This window comes from Ammodytes marinus, assembly GCF_949987685.1.
Source record: "Ammodytes marinus genome assembly, chromosome: 18".
NCBI classification, from domain to species: Eukaryota; Metazoa; Chordata; class Actinopteri; order Uranoscopiformes; family Ammodytidae; genus Ammodytes; species Ammodytes marinus.
Genome location: NC_137222.1, coordinates 1,362,630 through 1,383,464, shown reverse-complemented (window position 1 = coordinate 1,383,464; position 20,835 = coordinate 1,362,630). Strand labels below are relative to the sequence as shown.

General features: G+C 40.3%; 1 protein-coding gene across 1 annotated transcript in view; it reads left to right on the top strand.

Annotated features, from left to right (window-relative positions):
• Positions 1 to 20,835, top strand: part of ogdhb (oxoglutarate dehydrogenase b) — a gene marked incomplete at both ends in the record, with an annotated part of 32,433 nt that overhangs the window by 10,252 nt on the left and 1,346 nt on the right. Inside the window, 17 exons of the mRNA XM_080046899.1 lie at positions 7,418 to 7,533; positions 7,950 to 8,104; positions 8,489 to 8,635; positions 9,108 to 9,198; positions 9,537 to 9,716; positions 10,681 to 10,809; positions 11,359 to 11,538; positions 15,270 to 15,422; positions 15,690 to 15,792; positions 15,970 to 16,098; positions 17,005 to 17,155; positions 17,632 to 17,759; positions 18,111 to 18,289; positions 18,713 to 18,784; positions 19,205 to 19,330; positions 19,773 to 19,845; positions 20,203 to 20,360. Coding sequence (XP_079903025.1) covers positions 7,418 to 7,533; positions 7,950 to 8,104; positions 8,489 to 8,635; positions 9,108 to 9,198; positions 9,537 to 9,716; positions 10,681 to 10,809; positions 11,359 to 11,538; positions 15,270 to 15,422; positions 15,690 to 15,792; positions 15,970 to 16,098; positions 17,005 to 17,155; positions 17,632 to 17,759; positions 18,111 to 18,289; positions 18,713 to 18,784; positions 19,205 to 19,330; positions 19,773 to 19,845; positions 20,203 to 20,360 — 2,270 coding nt within the window. The remainder of the gene's footprint in view (positions 1 to 7,417; positions 7,534 to 7,949; positions 8,105 to 8,488; positions 8,636 to 9,107; positions 9,199 to 9,536; positions 9,717 to 10,680; positions 10,810 to 11,358; positions 11,539 to 15,269; positions 15,423 to 15,689; positions 15,793 to 15,969; positions 16,099 to 17,004; positions 17,156 to 17,631; positions 17,760 to 18,110; positions 18,290 to 18,712; positions 18,785 to 19,204; positions 19,331 to 19,772; positions 19,846 to 20,202; positions 20,361 to 20,835) is intronic.

Below are 20,835 nucleotides of genomic sequence, written 5' to 3'. Positions count from 1 at the left end.
TGCATTCTTGGGCGCATACTACCATGGCTGGTGGACGCAAACATGATGTCCACTAAACAAAAGGCATATATAGAAAGGCAAGGCATGAATGAACATGTATTCTGTCTAAAAACTGCCATAGATGACTTTAAACACGAAAGTGCAAAGTTTTATTCAGTGTTTCTCGATTTCCGTGACGCATTTGGCACACTCCCTCATAATATCATGTTAAGAGCTCTGGAGGAAATACATCTCCCTCAATGTTACATCGACATCGTTAAAGATGTGTACCAAGGCTCTTTCGTTCAGGTCATCTGCGGAGCCGAGCTCACTGAACACATTCCACTGCGCATCGGGATCAAGACGGGCTGCCCGTGGAGCGCAGTTAACTTCATTCTGTCAATCAATAGGTGGATAGAGTGGATGTGCCAAAGCGCTCCACCTGGAACCATCTCCCCAAATCCTGTACAAGCTTTTGCCGACGATGTGCAAATGGCATCCCGCCAGGAAAAGGTTGTGCAGGACATGTTGCACAAGACTGATGCCTTCCTTCGGTGGTCGGGCCTGGAGGTCAAGGAGTCCAAGTGCGCGACGTTCTTTGAAAGGAGGAGCGGCGGGAATAGGTGGTATCGGTCGAAGCTAGACCGCGACCCCCAATTCAAAATCAACAATAAAACCATTCGAGTCTATTCCCGAAATGAAACATATGCATACTTGGGACACAAATTTAATGTAGCTGGCGACTGGGACCAACAAGTGCAAGAAATAATATCCGATTATACTTCAAGGTTACATAAAATTGACACATCTCCTTTGCCGCTTACAATGAAACTGGATGCCATTGGGCAAATTGCCTTATCAAAGGTTCACCACTTCTTTGCCAATGTTCACTTAACACGTAAAACACTGCAAGACTTAAACAATAAAACGGTTCAGATAGTTAGAGGCTGGAGTGGCCTAAACACCCACACAACTCGGGACGTCATCCACCACAGTAGGCACGAGGGGGGCTTGGGAGTACCCGATTTTGAGTGGGTCTACATCGCCACCAGGTTGGCACATTTATTAAATATGCTGAACAACGATGATCCCTCTGTCAGGAAAATGGCCCGTGCATCGCTATTATTAGACCTTAAGAAGCGCAAAGTCCCTCTCGCCTCCGAATCTGAGCCGAACTTTCTGGGATTCAGAAGGAAACCGAACGGCAAACTGGACACTCGCGCCATCGGGTTCGGTGTCAGGTCTGACTGGCCGGATCTTAACGACCTCTGTAGTTGGACTGGTATCGTTCTGCGTTGGACACATAATGGAAAGAATGTAGCCCCATCCGAATCATTGGTTACTAGTGGGGACATCGCCGTCACTGCCACCTTGGTGGAAGACGGAGTCGAGTTCACACTCCCACCCACTAACTGTCGCGCAGCCCTGCTGGCAATAAAACACAGACAACGCCAAAAACACTGGACGGGACTAAGACTACAAGGCAAACTAGCCTGCTTGCCTTCTGCTGACCATTCTGTGTCCCACATCATCTTCAATAATGCATCCATTGATGAGGACATACAAACGTTTGCCATCAAAGCCAGATTGCAGGTTCTACCGTCCCAGCTGAACCTGTCAATCTGGTACCCACACACCCACACATCATTATGTATTCATCATGGACAAGAACAGTTCACTGAGACAATGTCACATATATTAAATGGCTGCTACTTTTATAAAAGCCTTTATATAGCCAGGCATGACAGGATTGTGAACTTGATTGTACAAAGCTTACCACCTATACTTTCACCAACATCCTCCACCCATGTCAATTGCTTTGTTAGACCTCATATGTTCTCTTTGTGTGAAGCTGAAATGTCTGTGTTTACTGATCTAAGTGCCACCAGGCCTGACATTTTGATAATAGATGAGCACCGTAGAAAAGTGCACATCCTGGAGGTAGCCTGCACCTTTGACTCAAGTTTAGAGGAGGCTTATTTAACTAAGCTGGTGAAATATTACCCTCTAGTACAGACAATTAACTCCATGGGCTACAACTGTCATTTACTTGTGTTCATTTTTGGCAGTCTAGGCCATGTGCATAGGCTTGTCACTAGTGGTCTTAGGATTGTCGGCCTTACAAAAACAAGCGCAAAACAGCTTGCCAAATACTGCTCAGTGTCCTCCATCATTGGCAGTCGCCATATTTGGAGGAGAAGGTGTTGTGTGTACCCATAATATCAGCTGTTTGACTGGCATTGGCCACGTTTCAGAGTTGTGTCGGAGAAAACTTTGCATCTATGACATTTGTGTCCTTATGTATATTATTATTAATTGTGGGCGCAAATAAAGTACTAAAAATGTGTGTGTGTGTGTGTGTGTGTGTGTGTGTGTGTGTGTGTGTGTGTGTGTGTGTGTGTGTGTGTGTGTGTGTGTGTGTGTGTGTGTGTGTGTGTGTGTGTGTGTGTGTGTGTGTGTGTGTGTGTGTGTGTGTGTGTGTGTGTGTGTGTGTGTGTGTGTGTGTGTGTGTGTGTGTGTGTGTGTGTGTGTGTGTGTGTGTGTGTGTGTGTGTGTGTGTGTGTTAAGAAATGTAAAGCGCTTTGGGGCTGAGAAAATTGGCTAAAAAGCGCTATATAAATCAAATCCATTTACCGTTTAAGTTATGGAGATCCTAAATCACGGTCTCTGCAGTTTTACAAATGTATTCTTTCAACCTGCGTTTTCAAATGCTATTTACGTTGAAGCTCATCCTGTTGTGCATCTCGCTGTGTGTGTGTGAGCTCTTAGAGAAAATGTGGTGCTGCTTGGAAACGAGGTGTGTCTGTGTGTGTGTGTGTGTGTTTTAGTTGGCACCTCCTGACCTTTGCTCAGCAGCCAAAGGGTCAAAGAAGACTTTGCCGGCATTTTGTGTGTGTACTGGTGGTGTGTGTTTGTTCTTGCTGGTTCTCACTTTGGGACAGGCCTTTAAAGGGCTGTTTGAGGGTTAACACTAGGTTTTAAGGACAGGCCTTTAAAGGGCTGTTTGAGGGTTAACACTAGGTTTTAAGGACAGGCCTTTAAGGGCTGTTTGAGGGTTAACACTAGGTTTTAAGGTTCAGGTATGAATTAGGTTTATGTTAGTGTAAGGGTTGGGGTTAGGCATTTAGTTTAGATGGTTAGGGTTAGGGTAAGGGGCTAGGGAATGCATTATGCAGGGTTCGTACAGATGCTTGAAAGTCTGGAAAATGCTTGATTTTCAATCGAGTGTTTTCAAGGTTTGAAATGTGCTTGAAATCTGAACACTGTGCTGGAAAATGCTGGATTTTCTCTTTATTGACCAGTGTCGTAATTCAACTAATTTTTTTATTATGTAAATTAAAAAAAAATCTGTCGCAATGTTTTCTTCGCCACCGTCTTGTATGCACGAGTGCAGTTGCTCCCCTTGTTTTCTTTCCTGGCGCACGCGCCACACCTGGCGATCGCTCCAGGAATTATCCAGAACCACGAGTCGCTGCTCATGGACCTATTGCTCCCGATTACCATACCAGATATCCGTTTCCATTTGGTTATGACGAGGCCCTAATAACCGGCAGGCATAGGCTACTGTACGGCTGCAAAAAGTACCTCCAGCTGTAGCAGGCTACACAATGGGGGAATCGGCACTTAGAAGTCAAAATTTGGTTTTGATATATTGTTGTACAGTTTTGGCTGGATTATTTTACCTGACTCGTCCTGCTACTTGTGTCTGGGTGTTATTCTATGAATTGTGAAAAGTATTTGGACCCCTCAGGTAAAACAGAAAACATTCTTATAAAGTTGACAAGGTAATTACTCTGTTGTTTTCCTTAGTCTACAAACAGGTTTAAATGTCTTAACCCATTGATGACTATGGCAATCTAGGATGCATGTCCTTAATGCCTGAGGGTTTTCTGAAAAAATTGTACGAATTGTCAAGTCTACCAAAACCTTAATATCTAAGCCTGTGTAGCACATAGAAACATGAAATAAAATACATTTAAAAGTTAAGGTTCACAGGTTTTATTTAAACATGCTCCCTTAGCGCTTACAAACCAACAAATATTTCTATAAATCGTCAAAATTAAATGAATTAGAAAATTATTAAATATTGTTAATAAATAGATGCAATGTGTTGTGTGATTTTCGTCAGTAGTCTATAGTAGACCTTGATTCTGAGCAACAAACGCCACTAACTGTTCTGTCGCCGACATAGCTGGTGTATTTTTTTTATTATTTTGTTTTATTTTTTTATTTTTATTTTTTTTGATTGACATGATTTTCGGCAAACCACACAACTTTTGGGTGGTCACGTGGTCTTAAAAAAATCAACAAAACCCACCTCATGTGTATTTGAACCAATGACAGTGCATTCTATGCTGGGAATGCCATGAAAATTAGATAAAGTAATAATGCTGCGCGACGCAGCATCAGGCAGGAGAGCCAATGTGGCATCGCGCAGCAGCCGTCATCAATGGGTTAACGTACATTTTTGTGTTAAAGAATTTCCCTTTGGGGACAATAAGGTCCAAAGTCTGTGATTTATGTCTTCAGGTTGACGCCAGCAGCCAGGTACAATTTGAAAAATGTTCCATGAGTGTCATGTCACATACTGAACATACTGCATAGACAACCAGACCCAGGTGTCACACCATAAGGATGTCTGACCAGTTCTTTACTGCACCTCAGGGGCGGCCCGCAGCATAGGCAATGTCTGTAATAGTGTCCTTTGTTGTTGCCTGCTCCTGTTATAAACCTAGTGAATACTCAAGAAAACCAATGTTATTTTGTAAAAATCTGTTGAATATTAAGCATTTGCGTGAGTTTTAGGGTATTACAATAAATTGGTAAGTAAGTCAGAAATGTGCTACTATTTTTAAAAACATATACAGTATAATAATCACAAAAGAAAGAGTCCTTTTTCTCACTTGAGCTCCTGCTCCCCAAACTCTCGCTGCATGTCCCTAGTTGATAAGATAGTTAGTCCATCTACAAATACATGTATGTGTTTATTTAGGGATGAGCGCACACACACACACACACACACACACACACACACACACACACACACACACACACACACACACACACACACACACACACACACACACACACACACACACACACACACACACACACACACTGATACAAGTGAAGTATGAGTAATTGACAGGATGTTTTCAGGGGCCCAGCCATTTGTGTCAGCGGGCCTGTGTGTGTGTGTGTGTGTGTGTGTGTGTGAAATAAGTTATTAATTAGTAACCATTTCCTACATCTAGACCTATTGATTATCATTATGGCATTTTCAACTGAATCACAGCAGCACTGATATAGTGACAATATGCTCCATCTCATGTGATATTGCTCAAGTAAGCCTACAGGTGAAACTCGAAAAATTAGAATATCGTGCAAAAGTTCATTTATTTCAGTAATTCAACTTAGAAGGTGAAACTAAAATATTATATACTCATTACATGTAAAGTGAGATATTTCAAGCCTTCATTTGTTATACTTTTATTTATTTATCTATTTATTATGGGTTACAGCTTATGAAAACCCCAAGTTCAAAATCTCTGAACATTTTAATATTACATAAAAATCAATAAAAAAGGGATTTTTAATACAGAAATGTCGGCCCTATATAAAGTATAATCATCCATATGTACTCAGTACTTGGTTTGGGCCCCCTTTTGCATGAATTCTGGCCTCAATTCCAATTCATTTTCCATGATATTCTAATAGTATGAGTATCACCTGTATAGTCATGTTGTTATTAACCTGATTGATGGTCATTTTTGGCATATGAACTAAACTGATAAAGGTCTCCTTAGGGCCATACTGCAAATTGGTGATTGTCCATATACATTATATGAACACTCCCATTTTACAGATAAGGCAGTGTATGAAATCATAAGCATTTATTTATATACTGTATATTTAAAGCTTCGTCTTCCTTGAAAAAGTTGACATGTTATCTTGATAGTGCTGGAAAAGTGCTTGAATTTTACTCTTAAAAAGCTGTACGAACCCTGATTATGTCAATGAATATCCTCACAAGTATAGCTCTACAAATGTGTGTGTGTGTGTGTGTGTGTGTGTGTGTGTGTGTGTGTGTGTGTGTTTTATGTGCACTGGCAGCTTCACAGAACGAAAGTCTAAAGATCCCTTATGTGACGTATAGAGCTGACTCTGCAATATTGGATTGAAACCCCCGTTCTCCTCAGCACAGCACTAACACACACACACACACACACACACACACACACACACACACACACACACACACACACACACACACACACACACACATTGTCTTATCTCTGTTTGTTTGGTGCAACTAGAACATTACATGGCTCCTCTTTAGAGCATAGACGTCACATTTGACCAGCACATCAAATCGGCAAATATTTTTTTTTTTTTTGCTTTCAGTTTGAAGTGAATCAGTGTGTCTTGTATCGTCTGCTGTGTGGTTTAGTATAAAGGGAAATCTGCTCGGTTTATCAAACGGTCGAGTAATTAATGGTTGATTAAAAAAAAAAAAAAAAAAATGTCAGAAAGCAACATATTTAGAGCACGTCAATTACTGCTTGTGTTGCATCACTTTTTTTTTTGCAAAGCAGATTCAGTTTAAAATGAAAATAAAAGCAATGCGGATCACGGATAACAAATTCCTGGAAATGTTCATTGGCGTTCCCTTGTATCTCTCCTCTCCTGTGTCCTGCTGATTGTTACATACGTATAAACGGGGTTTCCCAGGGGCAGGACATTTCCCAGAGGCATGAGGACTTTCCTGGAACAGTTATGACGTTTGAAAAGGACTAGAAATAGTTTGGAATTAACTGGAAGGTTTTTGAATATTTTGGAATGTTTTGGAAAGTTGAGAATTTACAAAAAATGTTGCTATAGTGCTTCAAACATCTTCATAAAAATCCCCCAAAACATGTCAAAAATGATGTGAAATGGTTCATTGAATTACTATTGTACAAATCTCCGTCCCCTGAAACTGCATAGTGCACCGTTTTAAATTAAAAAGTCTATAGAAACTGGATAAAATTTCATGAAAAAGGTTAAAAAAAATTAAATGAATTGATAAAGATTTGTGGGAACACTGTAGTGTATACAGTACGAATGGCTCATGCACACATACCACATACCACCCTTACACTGACCAGGTTAAAATATATTGGGCAAAATATGAAATCATAAGCATTTTGTTCCCCCCCCCCCCCCCCCATATATTGTATTTATATATTTTGAAAGCTTCAGGGTCCTTGAAAAAGTTGAACCTTTATTTTGTAAAATATTTCTCCTCTACACTGTTCCTTGATGGTGATGGCTATATATCTCTCAGTCTCATGCTTTCCCCACACATACCACCTCACACTGACCTGGTCGACTTGCCTGTACTTGTTTGGGGGCTTTTCTTTCTTTCTTCCTAAACGTTTAAATGTCTTGTGAACAGGTCTGTACGGTCTGGCAGAGTCTGATTTGGACAAAGTGTTCCGGCTTCCCACCACCACGTACATCGGAGGCAGTGAGAGCGCTCTGCCACTCAGCGAGATTATACGACGACTCGAGGTAAAGATATGGAGAAGAAATGGGTCAAAAGTGTAAAAAAAAAAAAAATGTAGCCTATCGTGTTTTTTTTTTTTTAAACATAAACGTTTTTTTTTAAATGCCCCAATTTTTTAATGTAATGAAAGCCGATAATCTAGTAAAATACACAACAAAATTATAAAAACAAAAATTTTCATTTTTCGAATCATATAAATCTTTATTCATAGACTATATTTCATACACAAAAACAAACAACATATTTTGGATCAAACAACATATCTAACCTCTCCCTCTCTTTACAGAATGCCTACTGTCAGAGTATCGGCGTAGAACTCACTCACTCACTCACTCACTCACTCACTCACTCACTCACTCACTCACTCACTCACTCACTCACTCACTCTCTCACACACTCTAACCTCTCCCTCTCTTTACAGAATGCCTACTGCCAGAGCATCGGCGTAGAGTTTATGTTCATAAACGACGTGGAGCAGTGCCAGTGGATCAGACAGAAGTTTGAGTCTCCGGGAGTCATGACCACCAGCTCAGAGGCACAGAGGACACTACTGGCCCGAATGATACGCTCTACAAGGTGTGTGTGTGTGTGTGTGTGTGTGTGTGTGTGTGTGTGTGTGTGTGTGTGTGTGTGTGTGTGTGTGTGTGTGTGTGTGTGTGTGTGTGTGTGTGTGTGTGTGTGTGTGTGTGTGTGTGTGTGTGTGTGTGTGTGTGTGTCACTGGCTTCACCTTTAATGCTAAATAGAATAAGAACAATTTAAACTGTTAAAAAAAATTATATGGAAAAAAATTAACTGGATTTCATTTGATATGACCGTGTGTCTGTTGGCAGGTTTGAGGAGTCTTTACAATAAAAATGCAATCTGTCTGTCTGTCTGTCTGTGTCTTGGTGTGTGTGTGTCTGTCTGTCTGTCTGTCTGTCTGTCTGTCTGTCTGTATGTGTGTGTCTCTCTCTCTTTAGGTTCGAGGAGTTCTTGCAGAAGAAGTGGTCGTCAGAGAAGCGTTTTGGTCTGGAGGGATGTGAGTCTTTGATCCCGGCTCTGAAGACCATCATAGACCGGAGCAGTCTGAGAGGAGTGGAGAGCGTGATCATGGGCATGTCTCACAGGTACACACACACACACACACACACACACACACACACACACACACACGCGCACACACACACACACACGCACACACACACACACACAGTAGTCGAAACATGTCAAGGTACAAACAAATTAATGCTAGTCTGTATAGTATATATTTATTGCAGTTTTTATTTTTTTCACTACACACAAACAAACAAACAAACACTTTCACCATCACAACATATATTAAAAATATATTTAAAAAAAAACATAGAAGAAAAACAAACAGAAATAAGACTGGTATTACCGCCATGACACACTCAGACCAAAATGAAAAGAACAGGTACAAAGATGACGCCATTTTTTAACTCATCTTTTGCTGTGTGCCGCATCGCTTTGATATGAAATAAACACAATAGAAAAAAAAAAGTGCTACCTCCCATTGCTGCCTCCTTCATAATACACAGTTTGTTTCCCAAAATGCCTAAATGTTCCTCCTATCTCCAGGGGGAGGCTGAATGTTCTGGCTAACGTCATCAGGAAGGAGTTGGACCAAATCTTCTGCCAGTTCGACTCCAAACTAGAAGCTGCTGACGAGGTTTGAACATTTACATTATCATTATCATATGCCCTTTATATTATATGTTTTACATTCTGAGTAACTACAACAACACCAGTTTGTAAACGCTGCCATACTGAGAAATACAGAGAGAGTTTTGTGGAGCTGATAGATAGGCTTAATCAACTTTGTGTCAACTCGTTTGGCGATGGCTTCTTGAATGTAACATTGTTGTGACTTCCATTTATATGAAATTCATTTATATGAAAAAGTCACGCACTATAGCTTTAATTATATACACACACACACACACACACACAAAATCTGCCTAAATACACTATCTTTAACCCTTTCCTTTGTATATATATTTTCTTCAGGGCTCTGGCGATGTGAAGTATCACTTGGGGATGTATCACAAGCGAATGAACCGAGTGAGCGACCGCATGGTGTCTCTCTCTCTGGTAGCCAACCCGTCTCACCTGGAGGCTGTGGACCCCGTGGTGCAGGGCAAGACCAAAGCAGAACAGTTCTACTGCGGAGACACTGAGGGAAATAGGGTAGGTGGGGTTTTAGGCTGGTATTTAAAGGTGCAGTGCGTAGAATTTTATTGGCATTTTTCAGAACAGACTTGAGGTATGTTCAGTTTGGTTGTTATTTAAAGTAGCTATGAGGAACTTTTAAATATTTCTGAAACAGTCAAATTTTTCCTCTGATGATCATAAATGACATGTAACAGCAAACGAGACCATCAGGTACGCTCACCCAGGAACTACAGTTGGCGTCGTAAAAACACTACCGCTTTTGTACAATTTAACATAAACTGAAAGTTCTTTGGAGCACCTTTTTAAAGGGGCATTGAGTAGGATTTATTTTTGGTGCAAGGCAAGACCAAAGCAGAACAGTTCTACTGCGGAGACACGGAGCGAAAGAGGGTAGACTGGAACATTTTATGTTTTTTTGATTAAGAAATGCTTTTAGGGCAGCTGTGGTGAATGTGTGTGTGAATGGATGAATTTGTACAAAATAATGTAAAGCTCTTAACTATGTATAAATGGGGCCAAACTTCTAATAAACTGTCTGTCTGTCTGTCTGTCTGTCTGTCTGTCTGTCTGTCTGTCTGTCTGTCTGTCTGTCTGTCTGTCTGTCTGTCTGTCTGTCTGTCTGTCTGTCTGTCTGTCTGTCTGTCTGTCTGTCTGTCTGTCTGTCTGTCTGTCTGTCTGTCTGTCTGTCTGTCTGTCCGTCCGTCCGTCTGTCCGTCCATCCATCCATCCATCTATCTATCTATCTGTTTCCTGCTTTCCTGCTACATTCAAAGTCATGTTGAAAAAAAATGAAGCATTAGTATGTAACGGTTTGTAGACATGTCAGTGGATTGATATGACAGGTAGTGATCGATCAAAACAATGTCTGAGTGTCAATAGCAACAGTGAATGATCCTTAACAGCGGCTAGTGTAATAATGAATGTTATCGGGGTAGAAAAGCTAAACCCCTATTCTGACCTACTGATGGTTTCCTATCAGGTGATGTCCATCCTGCTTCACGGAGACGCTGCGTTCGCGGGCCAGGGGATCGTGTACGAGACCTTCCACCTCTCTGACCTGCCGTCCTACACCACACACGGGACCATACACGTGGTGGTCAACAACCAGGTAACAAGCCTACAGGGTGTGATTGAGAATTAGCATGCTATTGTGTTAGTTTGTGTTCTTCAACAAATACTGGGTTCTGGTTTTGGGAGTAAGACCTTTTGTATCAATAGTTTGATGCCAGTTTCTGCAGGCTGCAGCAGTGTGACTCGGTTGATTTACAGTTGCAGTTTCATCATTGCATTTATTTGAAACATAAATCAAAAATATTCAAAATCGATACAGCAAAAAAAAAAAACACTGCTAGCATCTTTTTTATTCCAAACATAGTCAACATCTGGCACCTACATCACGCACAACGTAAGTGGAAAGCAGTTTAGGTCCAATCACATTTGAACCGTTACGCGGGGTAGGCCTACTGGTACCTGGAATTTGGCATCGATTTGAGATTAATCTTTAATGTCATTCCCCTCTCTGCCCAATATCATCTCTGTATTTCCAAACTGTCTATTAAAGCAAAAATGACAAAAAATAATAACGATACATTTTTTTATATAAAAACAGCTGTTATTTAGTCAATAATTCAAAGCTCTCTCTCCTCCCCCCTCTCAGATTGGGTTCACCACAGACCCCCGTATGGCCCGTTCCTCTGCCTATCCTACAGACGTGGCCCGGGTGGTTAACGCTCCCATCTTCCACGTGAACGCAGACGACCCCGAGGCCGTGATGTACGTGTGTGAGGTCGCAGCCGAGTGGAGGAACACCTTCCATAAAGATGTGGTGGTCGACCTGGTGAGTTTACTTTCATTTTGTCTTTATTTATTTTTATTTTTTTTCTCAAGGTTTATTTATTGGTATTTTTGACGTTTTACTGAATGCAATGCAGATACAATTAGATTCATACAATTATAACCCTCCCCTCCACCCCCACCCCAACTTGCTCCAACAGAGCCCCACCCCTTTCATTTTGTCTTTATTTTGAACACATTTTTTTTTTAAAAGCAAGTATGACATCATACAAATACACATAACACGAAACAAGAATAATTATTAAGTGTCATAAACAATATTTATTAAAATAAATGAAGTGTCTATTCTTAACCTTTATTTCTACAGGTAAATCCCATTGAGACCGAACACTCTTTTTCAAGGGAGACCTGTTTTCCTTTCCCACGTTACCAGTCACACACACATTCATACACCGATAGCAGGCTAACTAATCGACATTCACACGAGGCAAGGTGGGTTAAGTGTCTTGCCCAAGGACACAGCAACTATGACACAGGTGGCAGGGCGGGGATCGAACCTCCAACCCTTTGATCATCGGCCGACCCGCTCTACCAACTGAGACACAGTCGCCCCTAAATGTGTCTATGTCTGAAAAGGAGTGGGAGGAAGCCGAATCCACCTATGAGGCAGGAAAGAAGAAATAACAAATCAAAGCATTTAAATCATTGAGTGACAGGCCTGACAGGTCTAGGGAGTCAAACTATCTATAGATAAATACTTTCTCCTGTTGCCTGAAGCCTTCTGTGTGGGGAAACCTTCACTTGTTTAGCAGCTGAAAGGGAAACTGTAAACAAGGGCTCAACTCACTCTTATCACTCAATCAGGGCAAGAACAGTGAGGTACTCCCACTCCTTTATCCCTGCAACCATCAGGTTACTGAATGATCACAAGGGTCAGGAGTAGGTGGAGAAGTGTGTAGGGCGGTCGTCCACTGGGTTACAGGGTCGGTGGTTCGATCCCCCGTCTCCCCGCCACATGTCCAAGTGTCCCTGGGCAAGACATTGAACCCCGAATTGCTCCTGATAGTTAGCTTGCACCCTGCGTGGTAGCTGCTGCTGCTATCGGTGTATGAATGTGTGTGTGATTGGGTGAATTTGTACAAAATAATGTAAAGCGCTTTGAGTCTGTGAAAAACCAGGGAAAAGCGCTGTATAAGTGGAGTCCATTTAGGTGGAGAGCACACCAGTGTAGCTGGGTGGTTGTTACTGACAGGTTGAAATGAATGTGAGTTGAATGTGTGTGTTGGACTGCTGTTGATATGTGTTTTTGTCTACCTCATACTGCTGTTTATAGTGCTAGTGCAGTGCCCGTCCAAAAAACTTCAAACTCAATCAAGGATGCACTTCTTCGTGCCGTGTGCAAGCAATGTCCGGAAGTTCAGGTCGATCTGACTAAAACTCAGAGAGATATACGAGTCACAGACAGACACACAGACAGACAGACAGACAGACGTTTCTTGCTTTATAGATAGATAGATAGATAGATAGATAGATAGATAGATAGATAGATAGATAGATAGATAGATAGATAGATTTATTAAGTGATTTTTTTTTACTGTGAAACTGGAACTGTGAACTAGATTGCCCTTCTTGGGATAAATAAAGTTTTTCTGATTCTGACTCAATGGATTTGGATTCAAGATTCAAGATTTTTATTAAATGTCCCACGAGGGCAAATTTGTTCGCACCAGGAGAAGTGGTTTAACCCACATGACAAAACAAAACAACAATGAACACAAAACACTGTGGAGACAAAGTGCTCACTCCTGCTGCCGGTCGCTGCGTGCGCATGCGCCCTTGCGTGTGGACGACTAAGATTGAACAGCCTGACAGGTGTAGGGAGGGAGTCAAACGACTAACTATAATGAAACACTTTCTCCTGATGCCTGAAGCCTTCTGTGTGGGAAAAGCTTTCCTTGTTTAGCAGCTGAAAATGAAACTGTAAATAAGGGTTTAATTCATTCTGACGACCAAGATCGAGCCTTTACTGTCAGCTGTGGTGACATTCCTATAGTTACGGGTTATACCGGAAATGGATCTGAGATGATGCTAGATAACTCGCTGCTTGAAGAGCGCAGTGCATTAATGTGGTGACGAGGGAGGGGACTGCTAACTGTCGACTGTGGTGACGTGCATTCCTAGTTACGGGTTTTGCAGGAAATGTCTGAAGTGAAAATAGTTTCTAACTTATCAGAAAGCAGGGAGGAGATGTGGTATCGTTTATACACAGAGAGAATGGAGCATGTTTTTATACATTCATAGTGTTGCACTAGATTGTGTCAAAGGTGACGTGAGCGATATATTTATGTTAATATACGTGTTAAAATTGCTCTATATTTATACAGTTATCACTTATACAGTATAATAGTATCATTTGAAATTTGTGTTGAAAGATTTATCGATTTCAAATCAAAAATGCCGATTTGAAACCACCAGGATTAGATATTTCAACCACATTTTTAATTGTTACTATTATTTATTTCTGGTGATACTCCTTGAATTTGTGGCAATTTTTCAAGCCAATACTGAAATTCAGATTAATTCATATAATTTATTTGCATAATAATAGATAATAAAAATGCATTGGCGCTGACAACTTAAGTGTGTCCACAAAATAATTGCATATTTTTTATTTTATAAATGTTTTGCCGCTTGTCTTCCAGGTGTGTTTCAGAAATATTTAAAAATTCCTTGTAGCACCTTTTTAAAGGCGTAGTATGTAACTTTAAAGGAGTAGTATGTAACTTTTAATAGACATTTGTCAGCGGATTGATTTACCAGTGCCATGTAATCAATCAATCAATCAATCAATCGATTGTGGCTTTTGGGGCGACTGTGTCTCAGTTGGTAGAGCGGGTCGGCTGATGATCAAAGGGTTGGAGGTTCGATCCCCGCCCTGCCACCTGTGTCATAGTTGTTGTGTCCTTGGGCAAGACACTTCACCCACCTTGCCTCGTGTGAATGTCGATAGTTGCTGCTGCTATCGGTGTATGAATGTGTGTGTGAATGGTAACGTGGGAAAGGAAAACAGGTCTCCCTTGTAAAAGAGTCTTCGGTCTCAATGGGATTTACCTGTAGAAATAAAGGTTTAAAAAAAAAATTAATCAATCAATAACCTTTATTTTCACTGGAAAGACACTGAGGTTTCACTAATTTACAGTGACGACGAGCATATACAATAAACACAAGGATAACATATAATGAACGGAGGAAACAGAAATAAAATAGTAACAAATGCCCTTTAAATTCCTTGTAGCACCTTTTAAAGGCATAGTATGTAACTTTAAAGGAGTAGTATGTAACTTTTAATAGACTGTTTGTTAGCGGGTGGATCTATCAGTGCCATATAATAATAATAAATGGACTTTTTTCCCCACTTGTCAAGGTCAAGGTTCAACTTGTCTTGGGCACAGTGCATCATTACTTTCTTAGCATACACAGAGTACAACAGAACAAAAACACAACCACGGACACAAACACAACCAGACAACCCAACATTTAAACATTGAGAACATTGGGCTTGATAGACTTAAATTGCACTTTGATGTATAGTCTATTTTTTATTTTTATTATTTTTTTTTAAACTTTTATTTATACAGGTAAATCCCATTGAGACCGAAGACTCTTTTACAAGGGAGACCTGTTTTCCTTTCCCACGTTACCATTCACACACACATTCATACACCGATAGCAGCAGCTAACTATCGACATGTACATCTATGTATTGTCTTGCAGGTGTGTTACAGACGAAACGGTCACAACGAGATGGACGAGCCGATGTTCACTCAGCCGCTGATGTACAAACGCATCAAGAAGCAGAAAGGAGTTCTGCAGAAGTTTGCAGAGAAGGTCATCGCTCAGGGACTCGTCACCAAAGAGCAGTACGAGGTAAAGGCATCTTTTAATAGTAACTAGCTTTTTGTCCTTGAAGGCCACCGTAGCTTCTGTAAATTCTCCCAAAGGGAAGGGGTTAGCAAGGGAGCGTTTACACCTGAATAAAAAGAGACGGAACACAAATACCTCTATGATTGTACGTTGATACCAAAATAAAATAAGAAAAATAAAATCATTACCTATATTATGTCATTATAAAAAACATTATTTTTTTTTATCTAAATTATATTTTTCGGTCTCCTTATTGTCCATGTCTTTCAGGACCAAGTTGCCGTGTACGATCAGATCTGTGAGGACGCTTACACTCGCTCCAAAGATGAGAAGATCCTTCACATCAAACACTGGCTGGACTCACCCTGGCCCGGTAAATAAGTCTTGTATATTCACTACATTTAAAAAAAGAAAAGACAGATAGATAGATAGATAGACAGACAGACAGACAGACAGACAGACAGACAGACAGACAGACGGATAGAAAGAAAGACACACACAGACAGACAGACACAATTAAATTCTGAAAATCGCTACTGTCCGTCCCTAGAGTTCTTCACACTAGAAGGAACGCCCAAGACGATGATCAGCCCTCCGACCGGCATCAGTGAAGACGAGCTCGGACACATTGGAAACATCGCCGCCTCTGTCCCGGAAAAGGACTTCACCATTCACGGAGGTACAACTCTGAATGAATACTGTTTTTATTTTAAAATACATTTTTTAGACTTTATTTATTGTTTTTTTTTCTTTTTTGAACAAACACATACACAAAACTAAATAAATACAAAATACAAGATAGTCAAGTAGAAAATATGAATACTGTTTTAATGTAAGAAGAGACAATGCGGGTGAATAGGGTCACATTTTTAACTCAACTTTATCATCATGAAACTTTGCAAGTTGATTACAGACTGTAGAGCCTATTATCCGACTCTACATTAGCCTGTTTGTGTGCGATGTGGGAGAACTCTGTCGAACGCGTGTTTGTGGTGCCAGTAATAAATGTTCAGTGCAATTGTATGGTTTTGAGTGCTGTGACTGGTTTATTCTTGTTGTGGTGCTCACCAATAGCACATATTCCAGTTGGTTCAGTCAGGTAAGGTAAGTTCATTAACTACGATCAAACAAATATACTGACATGCCACGCCACGCTCACGGTACAAAACTGTATACTATCCCAATTACACACACCTGGCCGTGTCAGGTGATTACATGTATCACTTCCGAAGAGCCAGAAGCTCCACCCAGTGGTTAAACATAAAACAACATGTCACCAAATAAACCAAACAATAAAGCAGCATAATGGCTCCCAACACTGACATTAAAACAATAATTGTTTGTGTAAATCAGACAAATTAACAACTTAAGAACAAATCCTTCTGTAATAACCTTCAGAATAATGCTGAGAATGATTATGGAAAGTTTAGTTGACGTAAGTGCTTTAGAAGTTGAGATTTTTGGTTCAGAGTATTAGAAAAAAACTAATGTGTGTTGATACAAAAATAAATAAAAAATGATATTCATTATATAAAATTAAATTAAAATGTTGTATGTTCTGCCTTGTGTTGTGTGCATGTTGTAGGTCTGAGTCGTATCCTAAAGGCCCGAGCCAACATGGTGAGCCAGCGAGTGTGTGACTGGGCGCTGGGAGAATACATGGCCTTTGGTTCTCTGCTCAAAGAAGGAATCCATGTACGACTCAGTGGGCAGGATGTGGAGAGGGGAACCTTCAGGTAACACACACACACACACACACACACACACACAGACACACACACACACACACACACACACATTAAAATGACATATTTAAATATTTATGGTTTATTCTTACACATGAACTGGACGTAGATGTGAAATAATAAAAGCATAGCTCAACTTTAACTAGTATATCGTCGCTATATCAATTTCTTTTTAATATTATTTTTTTCATAATGCTATTTCTCAACTGATAACTTTGTCACCTTGAATATATTTTCTAATGAACGTTGGCCTTTTGTTACTGTTGAAAAACCTACACAATTTTTATTTTTTTTATTTTACTAAGTGTCATCTCTTCTATGGCGAGTCTCACAATATATTTTTTTTCCATTTTCTTTTTTTTTATATGTTTTCTGTTAAAAAAAAACTGCTTAAAAAATGCTGTTTCTCTAACTGTCATCTATTTTTTTTTTAACTATTTTCTTTCCCTGTGATTTCTTCCTCCCAGCCATCGTCACCACGTTCTTCACGACCAGAACGTTGATAAGAGGATCTGTGTCCCCATGAGCTACGTGTCTCCAGACCAGGCTCCTTACACCGTCTGCAACAGCTCCCTGTCTGAGTATGCAGTGCTGGGTGAGGGGCATAATACACACACACACACACACGCACACACACACACAGACACGCACTCACTCACACGCACACACACACACACACACACAGGCACAGGCACAGACGCTCACTCACTCACTCACTCACTCACTCACTCACTCACTCACTCACTCACTCACTCACTCACTCACTCACTCACTCACTCGCTCACAGACACAGACTTCAACCGGGGGGCCGGAGAGTTTTGTGGAGCTGATAGGCATAATCAACTTTGTGTCACCTCGTTTTGGCGATGGCTTGAATGTAAACAACCATTGATGTTGACAAAAGTTACGCACTCTAGCTTTAATTCCTCTTCTCCTCTGTGTGTAGGTTTTGAGCTGGGCTATGCGATGGCGAGCCCCAATGCTCTGGTGCTGTGGGAGGCTCAGTTTGGAGACTTTAACAACACGGCGCAGTGCATCATAGACCAGTTCATCAGCTCGGGACAGGCCAAGTGGGTCAGGCAGAACGGGATAGTCCTACTGCTGCCACATGGCATGGAGGGGATGGTAGGGACAAGAAACATATTTTATTTTATTTTATTTTATTTTATTTTATTTTATTTTATTTTATTTTATTTTATTTTATTTTATTTTATTTTATTTTATTTTATTTTATTTTATTTTATTTTATTTTATTTTATTTTATTTTATTTTATTTTATTTTATTTTATTTTATTTTATTTTATTTTATTTTTCATTATTGTTATTATTATTTGAAAACAAATGTTTTACGTATCTATTTATTTTATTTTATTTATTTTTTTAATAGGGACGATTTTGACTGAAGTGATTTTGACAATACTCTTTCTCCAGAATCACTGACTCCACCTTTAATCTGTGAATGATCTCAGTCTCATGATGTTGTATTGACACCTTTTAGATTCATTGTTTAACTTAATTGTTTTCCTTTCTTCCTCCTCTGTCTCTCAGGGTCCAGAACATTCTTCTGCTCGTCCTGAAAGGTTTCTACAGATGTGTAACGACGACCCAGATGTTTTCCCCGTGAGTTTGTGTCAAAAGCAGCCGCTGGTTAAACATGGAAAGCATATTATTATTATTATTATTATTATTATTATTATTATTATTATTATTAATATTATTAATACAAATGAGTTAGAGGAAAATTAAAAGGCTAAATCTGAATAATTGTGGTCTCTGTTAACAACTGTCCTGTGTGTCTAGTCTATTACTATTCTCTGGAATAATTGTGTGATAAAGTATATCAGAATCTTTTATTGTTTTAAAATTGTAGATATAAATACTAACTCTATATATTAGATACTGTATATTGTAGATATAATATATAATCAGACATTAGAGGCTTGCACATTCAGTGATTAGATCTGTTTAATATAATATGTTGTAATGCATTGGTTCTTCATATGATTCTAACTGGACAGTGTTTCCTCGTCCTCTTGTCAGAATCTGTGTCCAGACTTTGCGGTGCAGCAGCTTCATGACTGTAACTGGATCGTAGTGAACTGCTCCACTCCAGCAAACTACTTCCACGTTCTGAGGAGACAGATCCTGCAGCCCTTCAGGAAGCCTGTAAGGGACAAAACATGATACTGAATAATGGTGGAATCACTTTTTGTCAAAATCAGTGAATTTCTCCTCACAATCTGCTACCTGTCCGTACTGTGTGTGTGTGCGCTGAAAGAAATCCGGTGTTAATACACAGGCTACAATCTGTAAACTGGCATGTTACTAGCTACGGTGACCCCCCTTTGCTTACATACCAGTTTACAGAGCCTAGCCTGTGTATTAACCATAGATTGTATATAAAACACCAGATTTTTCTCAGCGCGCACACACAGTACGGACAGGTAGCGGATCATAAGGAGATATTCACTGATTTTGACAAAGTGATTTCGATAACAAGGGTTCTCCAGAATCACTGACTACACTTTTAACTCAACACATACAAGACCACATGGTTCATGTCTCTATAAACATGTTATTTTCTCTCTTTCTTTCTCTCCTTTACTAGCTGATAGTTTTCACTCCCAAGTCTCTGTTGCGCCACCCGGAGGCCAAGTCCAGCTTTGACGACATGCTGCCAGGTGAGTGCTGAGAAAGTATTCAGATCCTTAACTGTAGTACAAATAACAATACTGCACTGACAGTACTCCACTACAAGTGAAAGTCCTGCATTTAAAACCTTGCTTTATGTGGCTACAAGGAACTTTTCATTTGTTTTGTTGCATTTGATAAAATCCAAGTCAGTAGTTATAGGTCCACTTCTTAAATTTACAGTAAAAGTATAAAGTTGCATGTAGTCAGGGTGTAGCGTCTCTTTTTGTCATTGAAAGTGTGTGTGTGTGTGTGTGTGTGTGTGTGTGTAATCTGTCTGTCTGTCTGTCTGTCTGTCTGTCTGTCTGTCCGTCCGTCTGTCTGTCTGTCTGTCTCTCATCTTCCAGACACAGAGTTCCAGCGGTTGATCCCAGACTGTGGCCCTGCCGCTCCAGACAAAGTGAAGAGAATACTTTTCTGCTCGGGGAAGATTTACTACGAACTGAAACGAGAACGCAAGAACAGAGACATGGACGAGACAGTGGCTGTAGTGCGCATAGAACAGGTAAGTGTGTGTGTGTGTGTGTGTGTGTGTGTGTGTGTGTCTGTGGTTGTGTGTGTGTGTGTGTGTGGCATGGACGAGACTGTGGCTGTAGTACGCATAGAACAGGTAGTGTGTGTGTGTGTGTGTAGGCTGTGAATTAGGATACCTAGTTTAGAAAAATGTAAGAATAAATCACGAAATTAAACTTACAATATCTGTCAGAAAAATCTAGACTTGAAATATTCTCCATGTTGCAAGAATAGCGCTGCTATAGTGCCCTACTATCAAGTTTTCTTAAGTATCATAGTAACTAACACACTCAAACTCTTAAGTGATTCCTCCCTCCCCTCTCTTTCTCTCTCTCCCTCCCTCTCCATCTCTCTCTCTCTCCCTCCCTCTCCATCTTTCTCTCTCTCTCACCCACTTTCCATCTCTCTCCCTCCCTCTTCCTCCCTCTCTCTCCCCCTCACTCTCTCTCTCTCTCTCTCTCTCTCTC